The 22,470-nt window shown below is 39.7% G+C and overlaps 1 protein-coding gene across 1 annotated transcript; it reads right to left on the reverse strand.

The window, feature by feature from the left end:
* Positions 1-319: 319 nt before the first annotated feature.
* LOC146501892 (nesprin-2-like) lies at positions 320-22,403 on the reverse strand. Its single transcript, XM_085133302.1, is given in 43 exon segments — positions 320-445; positions 550-828; positions 1,071-1,238; positions 2,943-3,258; positions 3,692-3,870; positions 4,352-4,649; positions 5,436-5,543; positions 6,899-7,104; positions 7,406-7,609; positions 8,308-8,409; positions 8,499-8,666; positions 9,217-9,375; positions 9,499-9,649; positions 9,765-9,923; positions 10,254-11,128; positions 11,217-11,367; positions 11,953-12,122; positions 12,327-12,447; positions 12,628-12,743; positions 13,970-14,303; positions 14,931-15,097; positions 15,223-15,372; positions 15,692-15,826; positions 16,226-16,948; positions 17,029-17,187; positions 17,298-17,465; positions 17,623-17,724; positions 17,832-17,969; positions 18,094-18,138; positions 18,140-18,247; positions 18,395-18,591; positions 18,702-18,798; positions 19,016-19,184; positions 19,333-19,445; positions 19,588-19,752; positions 20,220-20,357; positions 20,440-20,553; positions 20,751-20,840; positions 20,998-21,098; positions 21,354-21,553; positions 21,753-21,949; positions 22,122-22,214; positions 22,307-22,403. Coding segments are annotated over 41 exon segments (7,695 nt in total). The 5' UTR covers positions 21,779-21,949; positions 22,122-22,214; positions 22,307-22,403.
* Between the last annotated feature and the right edge of the window lie 67 nt (positions 22,404-22,470).

The following is a 22,470-nucleotide window of genomic DNA, read 5'->3' on the forward strand; positions in this document are numbered from 1 at the left end:
ACAATACTGATGATGAACTAAGTCATGTTCACCATCAACCCAAGTTACGTTCTGCTTCAAATAGTGCAAGTTTCGCACAAGTCTTTCCTTGTTATTTGTTGGTAGGCCACTTTAATTGTTTTCTTGATACTAAATTAATATTTTCATCTTCATTTTACTTTGAGAGCAGTCTTTAAAATCCCCAGAAATTTCTAAAAGTCAAAGTTAACAAATCATCTCTCACAATTAGCACTGCATATTTCAGTTGATAAGATGAATAAATACAGGAATGATTAATTATTCCATTTTAGAAACGAAGTTAAAGCACATGCCAAGGTCTTCAGAAATGGCACTGACAGTCAAAATGATATCTGCAGGAAGGGCTTCCTGGTGTGCTGGTCGACTCTCTGGTCCTCTGCAGGTCTTCAGCTCTTGCTGCCAGCTCTGTCAGGCTGCTATCACAGCTCTGAGAGACACACAAGTCCTTCTGTTTAAATATTGTGAGCTGTCTTTTTCCAATTTGTATTTTTCAGATATATATCAACATTTCAAAGTATATGTTCATGTTACCTGTATCATACACCATTGTTGTTTCAGCTGGCTGATATCAGGCAAAGCTTCATGGGTATCGGAAAGATTGTCAACACCTTCAGCCAGGTCTTTAAGAGCTGTCAGCACATACAAGGCTTCTTTTTTAACTCGCTGAATGCTTTCATCACTGTTCACTTTAAGCTGTGCCAGAGGCTCTCTGATTTTACTCTCTAGTGCCCTCTTGTGGTTTTGAAGGTTGCTGACTTGTTGGGTCAGACTTATTTGGGCCTCAGCTGTTAAACTAACTGTGATGGAGTCCTTGAGAGTTACAAGCTGAAAAGATCTTTTCAGTGCCAGTTTACTTCTCGTAGCAAAACCTAAAAAAAGTGACAAAAAAAGTGACTATAGGAGAAGCCCCCTATAATGTTGGATGTACATTTTTGCATATCCAACATTTCTTCAATGTAATTTTTTTTTTTAATATTGTTAAACAATGAATTTTTTTTTAATGTAAGAGCTTGTACACAGCTCATCTGGTCTGTTTACTTAATGCATCTCACCTCCAGAGCTGCTATGTCAGTGTTTGTTCCTGCCGAGTTTTCTTTCTGGCCTTGACAGGCTGATATCCTTTCCTGTAGGGGACATCAATTTGTGGCAACAGCGCTGCAGGCAAATGGCCCAAATTGTTCCTCGTTACTCGCACCTTCCTCAAGGCAGGAAGACACTCCCTGTGGATGATACAGGTAAAACAAGCCGCACTCAGAAGGCTTACACACAAATAGACCTGAAACACAACCATTAACTGACCACACGTCATGCTCCAAAAGTGTTCATATCACATTATGATAAAGTGGATGAAACACAACCTGCTGCTGTATGTATTGTGACTTTAATGCCAGAGTCCTGGCCCAAAGGAAATGAGCAACCCCTGGTAACACTGTGTCTATCACACAAGGAAAATAAGAATGAATGAATGATGCTAATGTACATTTAATTTATCCCTAGATCATGTCATATTATACTACAAGAGCATAGAATTTTAAAAAAAGAAAATAAGTAAACAAATAAAACTCTTTACTCTGAACTCTGAGAAATAAAGTTAGGTTCCATAATTTGCTGCACAAAGACAGTTCTTGTAGGTTGCCTCTGTGCACCGCCACAGTGGATTTTTAATCAACAGCCGAGATTTTATTCAGACTTTCAAAATACTGACTTTCAGTTTTATAGCTTTCTTTTCTTTCATCTCCAAAGAGATGTCAGCACAAGTGAAGGAGATCATTATTATGCATAAAAACCAAAATAAACCTATTAGAGAGACAGCAAATAACTGTAGGAGCTGGTAAATTCTTAAAAAGAATGAATGCACTGACCAGCTCAGCCACGCCAAAAGTCCTGAAACACCACGTAAGAAAACTAAAGTACATGATGACAGAATTACTGTCAACATCTTCAAATCAAGTCAAGAACACAATCCAAGAAGAAAGATATATCATTGTCAACCAGTGAAACCTGCCTGCATGAATGGAAATGCAGAGGGTTTACAGCAAAGGGCCAAAGGACTGGTTACACTGAAGAACATCAATAGTAGGAAGACCAGATTAGACTTTGCCAGAAATAATCTAAAAGAGACAGAACAGTTCTGAAAACGATTTTTTGGACAGATGAATGCAAGATTAAGTTGTACCATAGTGACACAAAGAGGAAAGTATGGAGGAGGAAAAACAGCACGTGATCTGAAGCATACCACATTACCACGTTATAGCATGGGCTGGCAGTGGAACCAGGGCACTAGTGTTTATTGATGATGTGACTGCTGACAGAAGCATTAGGATGGATTGTGAACTGTACATGAGTATGCTCTCTGCTCAGATTCAGACAAATGCTGCAAAACTGATCAGACACAGTTTCACAGCGCAAATTGACAATGATCCAAAACATACAGCAAAAGCAACAAAATAGTTTTCTCTAAGGGCAAGGAATTGGATATTCTTCAATGGCCAAGTCAGCCACCTGATAAGACAGAAGGCAGAAAGACCCACAAACAAGCAACAGCTGAGAGTGGCAGCAGTAAACAGGAAAAGCATTTTATTGGAGGAAACAGCATTTGGTGAGTTCTAGACTTCAGGCGCTTCTGTTTGTTTTTTCTAATTATTCTTCAGCCTCTAACACATAGAGCACTGTATATAAAATTGGCTGGCAAATCCCAAATAATATGATTTTTCCCCTGAACTTTTGGTTTTAAAGTTGAAACTCATTGATTGTTTTTATGATTTTTTTTTAATTTAAAATCCACTGAAGTGGCAAAACTACAAACACTGTGACAAAAAATTAATGATCTTACCGCATCCTTAAGACCTAACAATGTGCAAATAGTGTTAGCTCAGAGACATTGTTGAATAGACATCAGTTAACTATTAGAAGTGTAATTTTACCTTTAGTTCTGCCATCAGTGCTGACCAGTGGGTGTAAAGCTCATCCCAGGAAGAATCTTTCCAGATGCTGTCTCTGGTTTGCTCAATCAGCTCATTTCTCCTCTTAGACAGGCTGCTAAGCATTAACTGCAAGGATTCAGTTTCCTCCTGCAGTTGAAGGGCAAGACGGCATCCTTGTTTACGCTCAGCTGTGCCAGGACAGGGAAATAAAGTGGGAAGCTGATCTTTTTGGCGCTGCAGCACTTCCACTTTGTGGCAAAGCTCCCTCCTTTGGTCCAGGTAAAAACAAGTGACCTCGGGATCAGCTTTTAGAGCGCTTAAGAACAATAAGAACAAGAGATTAGAACCATTTCTGACTTAAACTGGACCATGAAAATTATTTAATTAAATCCCAGGATTTATAGCTGTTATTATGTAATGTGTAATAATTTTACTGCTTAGTTTAATTAGTTATTAAATTCAGGAACAGTCCACCTGTTTTAAACGGACTGAGTCTTATATAGTGCTTTTCTACTCTCCCGCAGCACTCGAAGCACTTTAGACAACATGCCACATGACCCATTCACACAAGCACTTTCTTCTATGCTTTTAAGTGCTTTCTAGCTAACATTCATACGCATTCATATTCTAATAGATGCATCAGAGAGCAACTTGGGGTTAGCATCTTTCCCAAGGATATTTGGCATGCAGACTGGAAGATCGAACCACCAACCTTCTGATCAGTAGATGACCCGCTCTACCTCACTCACCTGTAATACGGTTCAACTGACTGCAAAGTCTCCCGCCACTGCTCCTCTGCTCTCTGAACAGTGTCCTGAACTTCCCTCTTCAGGTCATCTTCATTCAACACCCTGTGGCACAGATCATCTCCAGTAACTCGGAGCTCTTCCAGGCGAGCCTCCCCCTCTAACTCGGCACTCAACACTGCCTGCAACGGATTTTGTAGGGTTTACAAGTCAGTATATAACCTTAGTAAAACAAAAAAGCGGTTATAAAAAATCTCCAGGATTCTGCCTGTATGACAGATACTGTCAGCTTTGAGACACACGTATAGATTCCAGAAAGTTCCCTGAATCTAACATCAGCTCTGCACAGCAAATGTACACTCCTTAGTTTTGAACAAGTTGGAACAAATGTAGAGAAAAAGAAAGCACCTACACCACACCCTCATGTGACATTACACACAACTGTAAGCACACCCACGTCACAATCACTTATATGAGAGTAAGAAGATTTGTTGTTCAATATTCCACAAGCAATCAAGCCTTTCTGTCACCTCTCCACACAGGTACTTAGCACATGCATTGTATGTATGATACAGAGCATACTTTCTTATAAAATGCGCTAAATAAAATCTGTGATCTAAATGACATATAGTGAAACTGAGTACTTAGTGTGTATTTTCTTACTTGAGCACAGTGAAGTTTTTGCTCTAACGGAGTCTGAATCCGGGGGCTTTCAGCAAGTGGAGAGTCTACAGCTTGTCTCAGATCACTGATCCATGATTGTGTGGACTTGAATAAAGCCTGAAACACCTCGATGTCCTCCCTCAGAGAGGAATGAGTCTCCTTACAGTCACCTTGTATTTTAATGTGTGAGTTGTTGTATCGTTCCAACAGCTTTTTACTGTTTTCCACCACCGCCAGCTGCTGAAGGTTGCTTCTTTGTAAAGATGACACAAGCTGACTGAGGAGCTCTGTCCTCACCCTGCAGAGAAATCAAAGCTGTAAATGCTAATAATGGGGTCAAATCTAATGTTTCCGTGGTAGAGTCAAAGCACACTGAAGTGGTAGATACTACTGTGTGGACTCCTGTGTGTGATATTAAGCTGATAAAAAAATAAAGTGATAGTAGTTCATCAGCATTACATGATTGCATTTTTTAAATTAAAATATTTACTCCAGCTTGAATATAAAATATATGTAAAACAAGTGCTTTTTATCTACAATATAACAGACTTTTGCGTAATTAAAACACACATGGAGTAAAGAATGAGTCACCTGACAAAACAATACACAGTTTCCAAGATTCCTGACACTTTGGTGAGCATTAGTCAAAATCACAGCACTGAACACTTGCATGTTTTTTTTTTGGTTTGTTTGTCTTTACTGTCACTCTGCTATTGTCACGTTTTCACATTTCTATCTGATATGTAGCACTGGCAGCACTGTCACTTTCCATCCTTCAAAAGTCTAAAGTAAACACATCAGCCTCCATATCTTTATTTGTAATCAGGAACCCCCAACATATTAAAATATATGTGAATTTAAAATACATTGGAATACTTCAACAATAATATCAATACTGCTCGTATGTATTGTTGTAAATAAAAAAATAAAACAGTCAGGTAAATGTTTAAAGCATATTTTCAATTATACTGCAAAGTATACATATACTCTATGTTATCGGGCAGTATATACGGGCCATGAACACATCCAAGTTGTTGCAAATCTACATGGACAGTGACACACCTTGTTCAGGAGAAAGGTTTACCTTTGTTGAAGCGCTTCTTCTTCCAGAAGACTTTGATCCTCTTCCTTTGCTGTTTTTTCCTCAGCAGCATGAAGCCACTGCTCCAATTGGTCCCTCTCTATTTGCAGCCTGAAACACACAAACAGCATAAATACATCCCATGTGCATATCACAAACACATTAATTTGCTCAATGCTCAATGCTATACGTTCAAACGACATTACAGTGAAAAAATGGTTCTGCCACATAATTCATGACTGACTCAGTAAACCAGACAAACCTGTTTTGATGTCTTTCTTCTGTTTGTTTTAAGCACTGTGACTCTGTAAGACTTTTTCTGCTTACAGCTGTTTTACGTACAGAGTAAGAGCAAATTTGACTGGATGGTGAGTTTCAAGAATGACTCTGATAAGTGATTAATTTTCTTGTTTTGTTACTAAATCCCCCAAAAGATCGAACCTTAGTAATAATAGGAAAACAAACTAAGGCCAAATGATGATCATTTCATTCATTCTTCTGGTCTTTCCCCCCATTACAAGGACCATGCTCATTCATTACAACAAATATAGTACCTGAAGTATATTTGCATTCAATCCCACGTACAGTACCCAGTAAAATGTGCAGTAATTTCCAAAGTGGCCCTCAATAATGGTGAGTCCTCCTGTTTGGTTAATAATTTTGATAAAAGCTATAGTGCCCACCTCTTACAGAACATTAGCCCGTCCTTTTTTTTTACTTTTACATTTTTGCAATTAAAAGAAAAGCAACAGACGGGGGAATGTGAGACACACTATGATAATTAGGTTTCTAATTTTTGCCATCTATAGCCAAATGCTTTTAATATTTACAGTACTGTGCAAAATTCCTGAGCCTTTTCTTTCTTTACATTTTGCTAGGAAAGTGAGAACAAGATGTGGCAATACATTGCAAAGTGCCTAAGGGTGCAATTTAAAATGGGTTCTTAGCTTAACTGTCTGTTATATGTAGACAAAAGACTGATTAACTCTTTGAATTAGGTGCCTTTATTATGCTCGAGTGAGACATAGGTCATTGTTGGCATAACAACAGCAATAAAAAACTTCCTCTGGAAATTTTCAGGCACAAGGATTGAAAAGCAGCCGATGTCTAAAGTAAAACTTTGAAAGTCTTGAAAACGACTTCAAAAAAATTATAAGTGACTCAAGATTATTGCACAACACTGCACAAGCATGCACCGTTTTCAAAATGGAGCAATATTACTCTTAAACAAACTTCCTAATATAATTTATTTCCTGTTTTCTTTATGCCAATTCCATGATGACAAATTGTCAAGTCACCAAGCACGTGTTAGACAAAAATTCCTGCCCAGCAGCTCTCTTAAGTTTGCTTACATGCCACATTAATGAGTGGAGGCTTCAATTTCCTTTCATTGTAGTTGCATGTATCTGTACACATTACACAACACAGATGAACCGCAACACTGTTCTGTATGTGATGTCTATTACCTGTCCAGATCACACATATTCCTCTCAGTCTGTTCTTCTACTTCAGAGAAGAGCTGATGGGTCTTTCTGACTTTTTCCTGTAGCTGGATCCCTTCCACGGATAGACTCTGTAAGCTTTCTGGACCTGTAATAGAGGCCAAGACATGCACGTCCTCCAACAAGCTCTCTGCCTGCTCATCCTGGGACTGGAGCTGCTGACACAACTCCTGCAGACAGATGAAATAAAGACTGGGTGTGATTACCATTTTACAACTCAAGTGATCTATTTCTTGTTTAATTTGGCCTGTTCAAATACCAGATTCTTCGTTAATACGAAGGCATACATGACGAATAGGAAATACAAAAATCTTCATAATATTTGTGTCTGTGTTTTGCCTTCAGCCCGTATTAATATCTACCTCGGCTTTTATGATACCATGACAGACAATGCTAATTTGATATTATCTTGTATCTATTGGTGTGTTTTATGTGTTTTCATTATTTCATATGTCTTATTTAAGCCCTTACCTTAAGTTTTGCAAGCACGTCTGCAACATCAGGACCACAAAGAGTAAGTAGGGAGTTTTCAATCTTCTGCAGGGAGTTGAAACACTCTTCCATCCTCCCAGTGATTTGCCCTTTAGTAATCACCATCTGCTTGTAAACATCCTCAGCTTCAGAAACAAGCTCCTTCAACTGCTCTATCTTCTTCCTCATCTGGGTTCCTACCACCTTGACAAATCAAAATGAATCATAAGAACTGATGAGCAAAAAACCCTTTGTAATAGTGAAAATGACTAAACAACTGAAAATGTAAACTAGATTCAAGCAGGAAATAAGTTCACAATTTCAAACAAAACTTGGGACTCATATTTTATTCAAAGTAGATCATATGAAAACATAGAAAACACATCAAATGTTTAACTCTTTCCTGCCTGGATGCCTGCTGGGGGGTAACCCTTGTTTCTCTTTTTGAAACTGAGAGTTTTCTGTCATATTTCAGGCCTGCCCCCACAGTAAAGAGACTGGGTGTGCATCAGAGATTAGTGAGGGTTACCTCTGTCTATACAACGTTCTAAGGCTACGCTTGGAAAAATCAGGTCTTTTTCTAATGGTCATCAAACCACGTCTGAAAAAAAGTTGTGACAGAGCCATGTTCACCATTGTGTAGGATCCCCTCTTCTTTAACTTTTCCAACCTTCTTTTGCCCCATCACAACTTCTTTTTAGATGTGTTCCTTATTTAAACATTTGATGTGTTTTTTGGAGATTTGATGTGTTTTCTTTGTGTGAAAAAAGATATGGTGTTGCATTTTGTCTACATTTTACACAGTCAAATATTTCTGGAAGTGAACCAAAAAACCAAAACTACTGTGTTTGTCTTTATTTCCGTCTAAATAAAGACAATAACGCCAGAGGAACAATGCCTACCTGAAGCTCCGGAGGGGACTCTGCGCTCTGAAGCAGTGTCTGAATCTCAGTGGCTCTACGGTGGAAATGCTGTATACTTTCCTCTTGAAGCACAATCTCATTCTGGTAACAGTGTGAGTGAGGTAAACATTATTATAGTTTAACTTTGAGATCATAACATAACTGAATGATACACAAGAGCTCTGTTTTACCTGTAGTGCCTTGATGTCATCCTCACACTGAAAGGACGGGCACTGAGCAAACACAGCTACTTTATTGCTGGCCCAGCGCTCCACTTCTGACCCCTGCTGAAGGACCCCGTCCCACAGAGTCAAGGCTAGATGTAGGTTTTCAAGGCAGGACTCTGTTCTTTCTGATAACTGCAAATAAGTTAAATATCAGCAATGTTAACAACCTAGACCTACAATAATATGCATCTTTATCTATCTCATTTAAGATCAGCAACATTCGAAAATAATAGGAAATTGGGTGTAGTCAGGTTAATGCCAATGTAACAATCTGTAAACCTAACAACAAAGAATTCAGCTGAAAAAATATATTGTTACAAAAACCTATTATTTCAATTACAATGTCAAATAACAATATCAAGCACAAAGGTTAAACAGGCGCTTTTATGTTTTGCTGTAGCTTTGCTATTTTTATCTTGTTAGAAACAGCTGCCCTCTCATTTCTGAAAAGCATTTTGCACCAGGTTCTGCCTCTTAGTATCCTTTTACAGTTACATCCTCACATCACCAGCTCTTCTTGGAGAATGCAATAGACTGAATGTGATATCACTGGAGTTAAAAAAAATAACTTTCATATCACAAAAAGAATAAGTCAAACCTCCAAAGTTATGGAAAAGAAATCTTTTTAAAACAAAACATGCAAAAAAAGACAAAGTTAACAGTGTAAAGTGGATAAGCTTACATCCAGCCAGTGATCCATGAGAGCATCAGCTTCGCTCTCAAATGGGATGCATGTGCATTCTGGTATCTGCCGTAGGTGAGTGTGAAGCTGTCTGCAGACACTGCGGACCTCCTCTATACCATCTCCAAGGCTGTTCAGCTCTGCTTTTGTTTCCTGGACCTTTAAAACCACAGACACACAAAAATATGGATCATGCCTAAATGATAAGTTTTCAGCACAAAGAGAAAAGTCACTGCTGTGATATATTTGTGTTCATTAGTCAAGCTTAACAGTGTGACTTACCTTAGTGTGTAGTCTCTGCAGTTTTTCTTTCCCCATGTAGGAGGTTTTTTCAATGACAGCGCTTTCTGCTCGCTGCAATGTCGCGCTCAGCTTACCACGAATGCTCTGAAACCTCTTCAGCAGCTCTGTTAGGACACCACACTGCTCCAGTCTGTATGTGACCCATAACACAACACACAAAGCTCAGCAGAGTAACACAACTACGGAAGAGCTGCAGAAACAATCAGTTACAAACGTTAATAACCACACACTACGCTGGATTTTACTTTTGAGTTACAGCTTTTGTTGCCTCCTCCCAGAGATCCTCCACCTCTCTGTTTTGACTCTCATCAGGGATTTCTGACCGTGATGATGCACCTTGTATGTACTGCACTTCAGAGAGGAGGTCAGCGAGGTGACTTTCCAACTCTGTCAAGGTATGTGTCCTGCAGATAACAAAACAGGATATAGAGAGAAGAAGCTACTGACATTCTGCAAGAATTCAGGAGGAGTTATTATTGTATGGAGCCTCCAGCTACTTATAGCAAAAAGCTGACCTTTGTATAAAAGTTAGTCAATATTAATCTGCCCATTAGTGTACCATAAAATCTGATATTATTATAACTTTAAGATTACTGGAAACCTTTGGGATGATACGTTTGTTTTGATGAGTGTTTAGATGTTTTTCTGGTATTGTGGATTATGTTGGATATTTTTGATACTCCACTTAAATTAAAGAAAATAAAAGTCTGTTGTTGTACCAGCTCGTGTTGTACCTGTGTTGCAGAGCAGGCAGAGTGGGCTCCTGCAGGCTCAGCTGCTCAGCTGCCTTCTTTGTCTCCCTCAGTGTTGCTAACAGGTTTGCTCTCCTCTGAACCAAATTCTCCATTTTTTCTCCGTCTTTCTTAACCTGGGTGGTTCTTCCCATTTGTCTCTGGTCTTTAGTTTCTAGGAGATCTTCTCGAGGTCTCCATGCTTGAGTCTTGTGCTCTTCCTCCACTTGAGTCTCTCCTTCCAGCTTACGCCTTTTGGCCTCCAAACCTGACTCCTCATCTGGCTCACTTGAAGTGGGATCTTCTTGCATGTCCTGTTGCTGTAGGGAAGCATTACCAGACTTTATCTCCACAGTTTTAGATTTCTCGTCGTCCTGTATGTTCCGTTTTTCTGGGAGAATTATAGCTTTTGCTCCCCATTTTTCCATCTCCACACCATGTACTGTGATGCATTTCACCACATCCTGACATGTTGCAAGTGCACCATCCATGGTCAGACTAATCCCCACTGCCTTTAAATTACTGTCCACAGAATCAGATTGCTCAGTAGCAGCCTGCAACCTCTGCATTGTTGCATCCAAAGAAGGTTTCTCCTGCTCCCAGTCTGCCTCATGTTTCTGCTTGCTCAGGTCTTGGTTTGCCAGCACAGTTTGGATCTCAGCCTCGACTCCTCTCACTGTGGTCAGGAAGCGATCCAGAGCACAAACAGCTGACTGAACTTTCTCCAGTTGCTGTCTGAGCTGCTTGAAATGATGGATGCTACTGTGGAGGCCCCTGCAGAGGGATGAGGCGGATGTGGCTTCTGGCCCCTGACTTTCCTCTTTGGTGCTTTTTTCTGTTAGCATCCTCATTCCAGCCTGCAGCCTGTTGTCCATCTCCTATTCAAGAGACCAGGGATTCAAAATAATATTATACTCTTCATATCATAAGTGCTAATTGTTTGAACACATGGTTTTAAACCTATACCTTTAAATCATGTAATATTGTTGAATCAGCCAAAGTCAGAGAAGAGATATCCACAGGCTGTCCGGTGAGCTGGTTCAGTTGTTGTGTGATCAGCGTCTTCTGGTCATCTGCAGACTTCATCAGGTCAGCAATGTTCTCCAGAGATGCCATTCTGACCCAAACATAAAGCAGAAGCAAAACTGAAAAATTGTGCCCTTTGTGAAATAGTCCAAGGAATTTGTGATAGTTGTGGTTGTAGTACTAGGTAGTATAGCCACTGTGTTTGCACTAACTTGCCATTAGGGCTACCTTAAGAACGTTGTGTCAAACATGCTTATACTGCTGTAAATCTGTTAGTATTTAACAGTCTTTCAACAAGAACGTTGTAAACACTGAACAAACTAAACTAAATGGAGAAACTTATCACTAACTGCATACTTCCACAGACAAACCATATGTCCCACAAACCATATTTCAGTTCATGCAGCATAGTAGAGTGCATGCACATATAAACACATGCATATAATATCTGTTTTCATGTAGTAGTCGCTTTATATCTCTTTAGCTTCAACATTAACACCCGATTTCTACATATGCTCTGTGTTGTTACTGTAAAATAAACTTAAAGTAAGTCTTTAAATGGGCAAGGAACTAGCTACTTTAATTTAAAATTGTCTAATATTTGCAAGGAAAGCACTAACTGTATGAAACGCACATTAAAATTGCTAATTTTTTTTATTTAAGAGGGTAGCTGCACCTGGTCTCTAGGCACACTTGTTGTTCTCTCCACTGCTGAGTCAGCTGCCCCTGCTCTCGTTCCACTTCACTCCAACCCTCCTCCCTGGTCATCGGCTGGGCAAACTGGGAAAACTGGGCATACTGGAGCTCAACATCAAACCAAAGTGCTTCTGTCTCTTGTTTCAAGGTCTGTTGAGGTGAAACATGTTTATGAAACAATCACAGCAATAATATTTTAAGCCAAAAGTTAGAGCTTACAAACAAATTCATGCTTAACAATTGTAAAAACATTCTAGTATGTAGAAGACAACAGTTAGAACATAATAATGAACACATATGTAAGAGTAGGACTTTAAAATGAGAATTCTGGTAAAAGTAAGTGCTCAAACTTGCCTGTAGATGCTTCTTTTGGTACTGCAGGGCAAGGATAGAGACTGGATCTGGGATAAATGACTCCAAAAGTAGCTTGTTCTCCTGAAGCTGAGATTTAAATGCTGAGCAGAGCTTTCTATAACTAGAGAGAGATTTACACATTGTTTCATTACTAAAATTTCTGAGACTGACTGGGAGGCAAATATGATGCAAAATCAGTGACGTCTAGTAAATCTTACTAGCATATTAGTATTTTACAAGCTGTCAGTTCTAAAAACAACACCAATGTGAAATAAAGTCTAATTGGGATAGTGACGCATACCTCTCCTGCACTTCCTGTTCAGACTGATGTTCTTTTTGAGATGGAGCAGCTGGCTCTGGGATGATGGTCCACTGTGCTTCCTGCTTGGTCTCCACCGTGTTGCTCCTAACAACTGCCTGCGAGGTGAGAGAGTTGCAAAGTAACAGTCCAGTAAAGAAAAGAGGAAAAGATGGAGCAGTGAGCCTATCCAATTACCAAGGATTAGCACTCTGCAGCCGGTGCTTTTCCTTGTCCAGCCAATAAAGCTGCTGAATTGGTTTCTGACTAGGTAGGTTTCTTTAAATGAACAAAGTAAATGACATTTAATAGAGTTATTAACGTTTTACCTGTGTAGTCTGCTGCATTTTTATGCATTGTCAGATATTCAAATATTAATGTCTGCAAGCTCTTCCAGAATGAAACTGTTCATTTATAGTGCCTACTGTAATTTAGAGCAATTTTGTGACTGTAAAATATAAGTATGTAATCTAGGTTCATAGTCCTGGAGCTGGGATTGGTATACAATAGATTTTCTAATACAGTACTATTAGCTGCATAAACATTTTGTCACTATGAAAAATAGCATTATATACAAAGATTCTCTTTCTTGGTGTTTTCAAATTATGAAAAATCATGGAGAAAAGAATACACCAGCTGAGTCTGAGTCATGGTGGCACACTGCTAGCACTGTCCACATTCAAAAACACTGGACACCACATCACAGTTTCTTCTTAGCCAGAGTCTGGACAAAGCACAGAATGACTGAAATACCCATCCATCCTTTTTCTCTTGCTGTTCTAGATCATGTTCATATACTGTGGCTTTTTCTTTCATTCTTTGTATAACAGAGTCCCAAGTTTGGGAGATTTGTGGTTGTAAATCATGTAGAATATTAGAATTGATTATAAAATCGCAATTTAACTCTAGCGGCTGATCAAATAAAAGAAGATAGTCATCATTTAAAATACAGTCTTGCTATTGCTATGACAAAATATATCTGTACACAAAAAGTGGACATAGATTTGCAGTGTTTTTTCATTCCTGCTGTCTTATCCATAGACCCACCACCAAGTCTGGCCAATTTTCACATCTTTCAGTTCAGATTCCACTCTGATTAGCATCCTAAACAAAACTTTTGAATAAATATTTTAATAACAAATCTAATTTGTTTGCAATTCAACATTTATCTTTGTGTTCCTAGATTTAATTTTGGAATTTAAATATCTTGACTTGATTGCATAAAAAAACCAATAACTCCATATTACTGGTTTTATTCTCAGAGCTTGCAAAGTACCAAAACATAGAATTAAGAAACTGAAGAAAAACAAAATTGAAGAAGATCAGTGATGTAATCTGAGCATACCTGTGCATGAGTTTGGATTGGCTGACTGCTCTCTGCGTAGTGCAGTAGACGGGCTTTCAGCAGCTGCTCTTTGGCTCGAAGTGAAGGCTTTGGATTTTGTTCTGACCTGCCGTCTCTGTTTTTTGTCAGGTGGACCTCACTCTCTGTTGGGACTTCCTGAACTTTCAGTTTGAGGATATCACCATGAGGCTGCACTGACACAACATGAGAAACGGGCGAGAGGTCTTCATGTGGGCTGTCATCGCTTTGTTTCTGTGGGAGATTGTTGCTCGGCTGTGTGTTGGCCGACACGTCAGTCGCGCTCAGTGGGGCGTCTCCCCCAGGCTGCCGTCCCCTGCTGAGATAAGAAATGTTTATCGGGGGGATGTCAGGGGCAGCCAGTTCGAACCGCTCATTCAAACAGACATCTAATTAAGATTAATAGACCGGAAGGATTACAGAGTGACATTTGTAAATAAAAAACGGTCTTCTTCAAGTAAATCACTTTGAATTCAAGTCACAATTCTATAACTTGAAAAATGATTTAAGGGTAAGTTCAAACGCAACGAGATTCTAATCAAGTTCTGTCTAATTTAGGCAAATAGAGTTTTCACAATCTAAATTAGACCTTCTTCCTGCAATTTTAACTTCCTTTTGAGTCTGAGCTTCCTTTGTGAAACCCAGAGGAATTTAATCAGTGTTGCCCATGTCTAACTTTCAGCAAACTTACAAAGAAAACTACCGAGCCGATAGGCATGAACATTGTTGGAGAAATGGCGCCACTTTCTTTGAAACTGCAAAATAGGGCCTCGCCTTTGTAGTTTTCAAATCAAACACAGCATCAAACTGAAAATTATTTCTAGATGTAGGAAATAAAAGTCTGACAATAATGATTAAAAACAGTTTCCATTAAAGAAAAAGGCAAATCTAACAAAAGGTCACATTGAAGAACATTTCTTTCTTAATGTTAGCATTTTCAGACCTGTTAGCTGGGACTGCAGCATCACTGGGTTGTGTTTCCTCTACTTCATCTGACTCGCTCAGCTGGTCTGTAGCGAGGCAGGAGGATTTCTTTGGCATCAGTGTTTCGCACAGCTCTCTGAGGGATTCAACACGTTCCTCAATAGATGCGGCTCCCTCAGTGACAGCCTGGGAGAAATATGAGCTCCTGAGAAGCTGAAAGCAAATCTTTCTTTCTACAGTAATTTGACCATCTGCCAGGCAGATACAAACACAGCACAGTCCCATGTTAATACTATGTTAGAGACAAGTACCTGCTGCTGCTGCAAAGAATCATCGTCAGTCTGGTCAGTGTGGACTGTGTTAGTATGCATTTCACACTGCACGACAGAAAATGACTGCTTCCCTTCTCTGATCTTTGACCACAAGATCGGAATAAAAGCAGCCATTTCTCTGTGTGCATCCTGTGCATGACAAAAGCAAGCAGAAAAAATTTTAACCAAAGTTTTTAGGGAAAAAAAAAATAGAATATATCAAGAAAACCAAGTTTACCAAGTTTATCGGATTAATTTGTGAAGACGCTCACACACAAAAAGATTCTTGAAAAGTCCAAAACAAATCCTGTATGACTGGATCGTATTTGACCAATTATTACGTGTTATTTTCCACTATATAAAAACATTCACTGTTTTATGCCCAGGTGTTTACATTAGATTTAACTCTGAATAAAAATGATTGGATCAGTCAGTCAATTACAGACTATGTGTGCAGTTCCTGTCATACCTCCCACTGATTTCTCACTGAGTCAGAGAGGAGCATCAAGTCCTGGAGCTGGGATCCAGAGCAGAAAGCCCCAAAACCTTCCACTGCACAAAGGAACTCTTCGAGCATGGCAGGCTGCAGAATTTTTAAAGCTTTCTGCACAGAAAGACATATAGCTGTAAAGAGATGCACAAACGATACTGGTAGCAACACAAATCAAAATACCAGAGACCTTGAAAGAAAGTGTTTGAATTATGAATATTCAGGCACGTTTCAAGGCCTTGGTGTTTCAGCACTGAAAGCATCTAAATTATATTAAAGCCTCTGTTTTAAACGTTTAATAAGCAACAATTGGGTGGATGTCTGCCTTTAAACTCACCTTGAAATGTTGTCAAAGTAAGAACTCGAGAAAATAATAAGCAAATCAGCTGTGCGATCACTAGTAATTCAATTACATTTGTTGATTTGAGTCAAAAAACTGAAGTGACAGTTGAAAACTTCTGTTAAAGATAGTGACGGCCGTCTTAATTTGTTCTGTGATGTTTGGTAGCGTACCTGTTTCTTCTTGGCTTCCGACTCTGAAATCTCTTTGCCGCCAAATAACTTCATCGCTTGCTGGATGCGTCCTTGCAGACGAAACCGGGCCTTCTCCAGCCTGCTTCTCGCCATTGACTGGGCTCTTGAATGGACTTCCCTGTGGACCATAACTGGTGGTTGTGGAGGTTTACTGCTCTGTATAGAGCTCGGTCCTGTGTTCTTGTGCTTGGTTTGAAATTGGCTAGGTAAACTTCCTCCATATTTAGCGGGAACTGGACTCTCTGAAAACTTTCCCTTAATAGGAGTTTGAGTTGTAGCAGGTAGCAGCTGATCATTTTCACTGAAACTTGAAGCTAGGAGATGTGATTTAGAAAATGACTGTGGCTGGATCAAAAGCTCAGATTCAGCTTCTTTTGCAGATTGAAGAAAATGAGATTGAATATAAGTTACAGGTGGGTACCTGGTGACTATTTTGGGTGTAATAATATCTTTTTCAACATGTAATTTTCCCTGGAGATCTCTTGTCCTTTGTTGAGGAGTGGAAGCTGAAAGCTGATTTGAGGGCTGAGATTGGAGCATGATGTTCCCAATGTTCTCTACATGTTTGCTTCTGGCCACAACTAATAACCCAATCTCTGGCTGTTTCTTTGTCTGAAAGATTGTTTCAACGGCTGGTTGATTCTTAGGAAATTCACCAACTTCCTGCTTATACCCAAGAGAACTAAACATCCCCAGAATGTCCTAAAAATGCAAAGCATACAAATGAGTAAAAGGGACTATTATGAGACTGAAAAGTTATTATATCTATTGTTTTACTTTACCTGGCAGTAGGAGACTGCTTCTGTGACCCTGTCCTTCAGGCTAGAGGTGCTGAGGTGCTGCAGAGGAGAGGTTTTCTGTAGTATTGCAGCAAGGCCCCGAAGATCCTGTTCCTCAGTTTTAACCTGGTTTGCCAGCTGGAAGCCTCGAGAGATTAGGCTCTGGAAGTGTTAAAGTGTGTACTGAATTTAACAGCTTCATATATGCTTTATATTTTCCCTCTCTAACAAAACGCCTAATTACAAACAACATGAAGCTTTGGTTTGCTGACTTTTGCTGTAGGCTCCATTGTAGGGTGTCCTCTGTGACTATTTTCCTTTAGGTGATTGTAACAGTCCATCGCATCAGTGCTCCAACGATCCAGCTCAGCCAGACCACCTTCCAGCCTGGATGCAGCCTGCTGCAGCTCCCCACAGGCCCCCTCTGCTTCAACAAGCATCTACAGTACAAATAAACAGTCAGACTGTTCTTTGTTTGCTATAATTCAACACAGGAGAACTGGACTGTAGTAAATTTGCACAATGTTTGCCTGTGCGCTGATTTAATATTCTAGGAATATCAAAGAGAATTTCCCTGCATCTAAGTGAGCATCCTACCTGTGGGAGAGTTTTCTGGATCTTTTCAAAGTAGCTTGTTTGAAAGTCGGGAGAAGAGCTAAGAGATGACACGTTCACTTCTGCCATCTTTTTACTCAGTAACTGAAATTTTAAAAAGTATGAGACAGTAGCTCAAATAACAAAAAGATTTGTTTGTTTGTTTATTTATTATTTTTTTGATCAATTCAGCCTTTTGAAATTTTACTAACCTGTAATTTCTGTCTGATAGCCTTTAGTGGCACTGAGGCCACCTCAAGTGGCTGTCTGAGAAGCAGGCTGGCCTCCTGGGTCATTGAATGCACCATTTGAAGACATGATGCACCAGTACAGGGCTCTGATGATACCTCCTAAAAGACAAATCTTTATGTCTAACACGCTCCTTTATTTTTAATGTCTCCTTATGTCAAATACAAAATAACAAACAGAACTAGACCTGCAAAAAAGACATATTGTTAATAGAGGAATACTTACAAACATAGCCTTCTTCATGTATTCAGCCCACTGAATGTTGACTTTTGCTCAGCTGTTCAACCAGACTGAGACTGATTGACGTTTCCGTCACTTCTATGAGATAGTTCCCTGCCTCATTTAATTGAGCTTGACGTGAAGTCCACTCACTGATATCCTACAGTATCCAAGTATTTTAAAAAGAAAAGAAAAACCAGCAACAATGAGGATATTTGGAAATCAATTTTAAATGATGATGATAGGAGGAGAAAGGAGATTTTTAAGTTACACAACAGTTACTACAGGACAAACAGGGTAAAGTTACCTGTGCTGCAGCTGGGGACTGAATTCGTTTCTCCTGCACCAGCCACGCCTGTAGAGAAGCAAGGTTTTTGTTGTACGTCTCCCATGCACACAAAACTCTCTCCATGGTACTCCTAGTAGCAGTCACAGCCTGTTTGACCATTTCAACTTCACTCTCTGCTTCCTTCACCAGACGAGTAACAAGCTGGAAATTTTCGCCTGGGGTGTGAAAAGTGTGTGAAAGACAAATCTTGTCTTAAAAAAAAACGAATTACATGATTACATTTCTATTGAGTTCATGACAATATGATTTTATGTTTACTCCATACTTAGCGCTGCTTTGCTGGTATAAACATTCGCCTTCTCCTTCAGGGTGTGCAGAGCGCTCGTCAGAGTGAAAAGCAGGTCTTGATGCTCAATTGTTTCCTAGAAAACAAATCACAGAAAAGAATCCTTTTTTTCCTGTTCTTTTTGTCTTTCAGGAAGAATTTGATCCCAAATGACTCACTGGATGTAGCTTATTTATATTGTAAGGGCCTGACCTTGAAGTAACATGTAATAGGATATATGCCATTCACTGTTAGTCATCATTGGAATTAGTAATAGAAGCTTTTACATATTACTCTCTCAGATATACACTCACATGCCAGTCCTGCAGAAGAACATGTATGGTCTCCTGAGACCTGTAGGGTGCTTTCCAGGACTGGACCTTGGCACCAATCTGGCTCAGGAGGTCCAGGATGGTGTGACGGGACTCTTGGTATTCCAACTTGATCCCTCGATACTTGGTTGAGACCCGAATACTGGTTAAACTGTTTGAAAATTAAGGTGTAAACAAACTGGGTTTTTTTTTTTTCAAACACAAGACGTGGAGATTTGTGCCTTTAAACCTGCATATAGTGATAAAAAAAATCATAATACATTCAGTGATTATAGGATTTTGACAATTGGGTCACATACCGTTTTCTTATCTCATCAAACTTTTCAAGGGGGACCACTATGTTCCCCGACTCATCCATGTTGTGATAAGTCTCAAGAATATTGACATAATGGCCCATTTCTTTATTTATATTCTGAAAAGTGAAAAAACAGTAAACAAGATTTTTAAGCTTTAATCTAAATAATGTTGCTCTTCAGAGTTTCAGGACACTGTTATCAAGTTTTGTCACAAGATCACATTTTCTTTCTTTGTATGTAGCTTCAACACAAATGAACCTTTAGGCTATCCTGCTGAGCTCTTGCTTCTTTAGCGGCATCTGAATGGTCTTTCACTTTCCCTGCGTCTTCTGCAAGCCCTGCCTCTGCACGCTGCAGCCATGCAACAACAGAGTCCAGAGGAGGAGGAAGACTCAGGTCCAAGTCTGCTTTACACCTCTGCAGCTGCAGAATGACACACATATACAAACAACTTGATATGAGCAATCTGCTTCACTAAAACGAGCAGTTTTCTATACTGACGACTTTCCGTAAATATTAAAATAATGTGGCGTTATTGTTACGTGACTTTTCACTGTTCCTACTAATGCTACAGTGTGAAATCACTGACAGCTGTTGTTTGATGGAAAGAGATGTTATACCATGAGTGAGTTCATGTGCGGGGTTATTGACCCTGTGAAGCACAATGTAGTACAGCAAAACTGTTCAATAAAAAGCCCCTTTCTGCTTGGGGTAGAACATCAGGCTCAACCTCTGTGTGGACCCTTTGTTGTAAAGATTCCTCAGCTCACCACAATATTTTAAAATAATGTCCCCACAAATGTCCCCAACAGCGTAACAAAAAAATACCAAGGTTAAAAACTAAAACCCTGTAACCTTGCTTCTTATTATGCAAAAATACATTTCCTGACCTCTTCCTCCAGTTGATCCCACGCTGTCCTGAGAAAACACTGCTGCTGACTCAGCTCAGGGCGGCGTCTTAGGGCAGCCAGGAGGGTCATCACTGGTCTCCGTTGCTCAGTGAAGGAGCCAGCGAGGCTCTGAAGCACCTGATAAATCAAACATGATAACTCTTTAACCTTACAACCTACACACGCTGAACATGTAATTTAATCCTTAATACTTCATTACCTGATATTTTTCAGCATAACTTGAGTTCTCTGCAGCCTTCCATGAATCTGACAGTTCCTGATAGGCTTGTTCCAGCCAGCATGTCACTTGCTGTGCTCGTTCACTTGGAGAAACCTAAATTTTCATAACCAAAGCTGTCAGTAACGACCATTGCAGTGTTAGAATAAGTTGTTAGGGCCACGCGATCAAGCAGTTCATGCCATTACACGAGAATTAGACAGTTATGAACATTAATAAGTACCATTATTTAATAGAGAAAAGAAAGACTTCCATAACAAAAGTGACAGAGTGATAAAGGATTCATTGTGTACCTCGTGTACTGGTGAGACAGCAATTGCTGGAGTAAAGTGTGCAGGCAGAGTCTCAGGTGAGCAAAAGGAGGGCTGGGCAAAAGGAAACAGCTATAGCACCACCACCAGATCAAACCATGAAAAACAGTATTGAAAGGAGGAGGACAGAAAGATGGTTGACCATCCTTACATTCATGAAGGTTCTCGTAGAAGACCAAAAGACAGCAGGATGTGCTGAAAAAATGAGAAATGTGATCTCATCGCTAACCTGGAGGTGGTCATCAGGTGCTGGCATGTCGCTGGAGTATTGCAGAAATTGGGCCACATAGGTCATGATAGACTTTTCATCAGGACTGCTAACATCAACATCTGAGGTGAAAGGCAATGAGAAAAATTTGATTCAAAATTCTCTCATTAGTTTGCTTTTGTTTTCTTTTTTGTATAATATTCAAGTTTTCAGGTTTGCGTATTAGAGAGCTTAGTTTTTTTTTTTTTTTTGGGGGGGGTGGGGGGGTTAAATCAATCTAAACCTTTTGGAGTCATTCCTAAGAAAAAGTCATCATATTATCCAGAATTACAACAAATATCACTGTGAAATGCCCCCTAACATTTTATCAGTCTCACCCTGAGGTTCCAGCAGGCGGGGTATATGCAGCTCTTGCTCAGCGAGGTGAAATGCTACTTCCAGGTTCTCCTGGTTACTTCTGGATTGGACCAGTGAGAGATCAACCAACTGAGGCCTGAGAGAAGACAGGATGGCCAGGAAGACCTCTCCACTTCTCCAGCTTGACTTAAAGTCCTTCACATTAACAGAGCAATGAACTCTAGAAAGAGAAAGACAAGGTCCCCAACCTTTAGATGACTAACGCATTGATCACTTAGATGGGTCGCATTGAGAAGATTAAAAAATGACAAAAAAGAGTATTATCAATTATTGAAAACTCAAGATACCAGTGTAAAAAATGGTTACAGCTTAAACATTGTAAATATTAAAATTTATACAATATAAAGAAAAACCCTCACTTTTTGCATTGGTCCCTGACCCACATGAGCAGGGCCTTCTTGGCAGATAAACGGAAACGTCTGTGGAGCGGTGATGTCCGACCTGCGGGGACTGGACTAGCTGGAACAGGGCTGCCGGACCAGGAGTCCAGGCTGGAGAGAGAGTCGAGGGAGGAATGACGCGAGCTGAAGGAGAGCGCACTGGCCAGCTCCTCAATCTAAAACAAACAGAGATGGTAAACATATTGTGCATTAACTGATCAATACCTTCATAAAGTTAAACTTAGAATCAGTGCAAGGATTTTTAAACAACTGCGATAAATCTTAACATGTTTTGTTAAGATGTCCTGCCATTAGTATCTGAGTAATGCTTCATTCCACTCTACTCACATGACAGTGGAGTATGACGGTCCATACAAGGCCAAGGATGATGGATGGCCGCCCATCTATGATATCTGGGATGTTAATGTTCACCAGTTTGACCTGAAGTACACCGAACAACAGCGGCAAAAGCATTAAACACACTACAGACACACATATATTATATTGTAATGTTTTTCAGTGTGCAAACGTACATTTTTTTTCTTGAGAAATTTTAATGCTGTCTCAATATTGGCCCTCTGCTGGAAAACGCCACGACCTTTTTGTCTTTTTATAATGACAGTGGCAGACAATTCTCAATATCCGTTATGGCATTTTATCTTCCCAATAGTTGTCTTCACATAAGGAGAAAATTTGA

The sequence above is a fragment of the Neolamprologus multifasciatus genome, chromosome 15 (genome assembly GCF_963576455.1).
Source record: "Neolamprologus multifasciatus chromosome 15, fNeoMul1.2, whole genome shotgun sequence".
In the NCBI taxonomy this organism is placed as follows: domain Eukaryota; kingdom Metazoa; phylum Chordata; class Actinopteri; order Cichliformes; family Cichlidae; genus Neolamprologus; species Neolamprologus multifasciatus.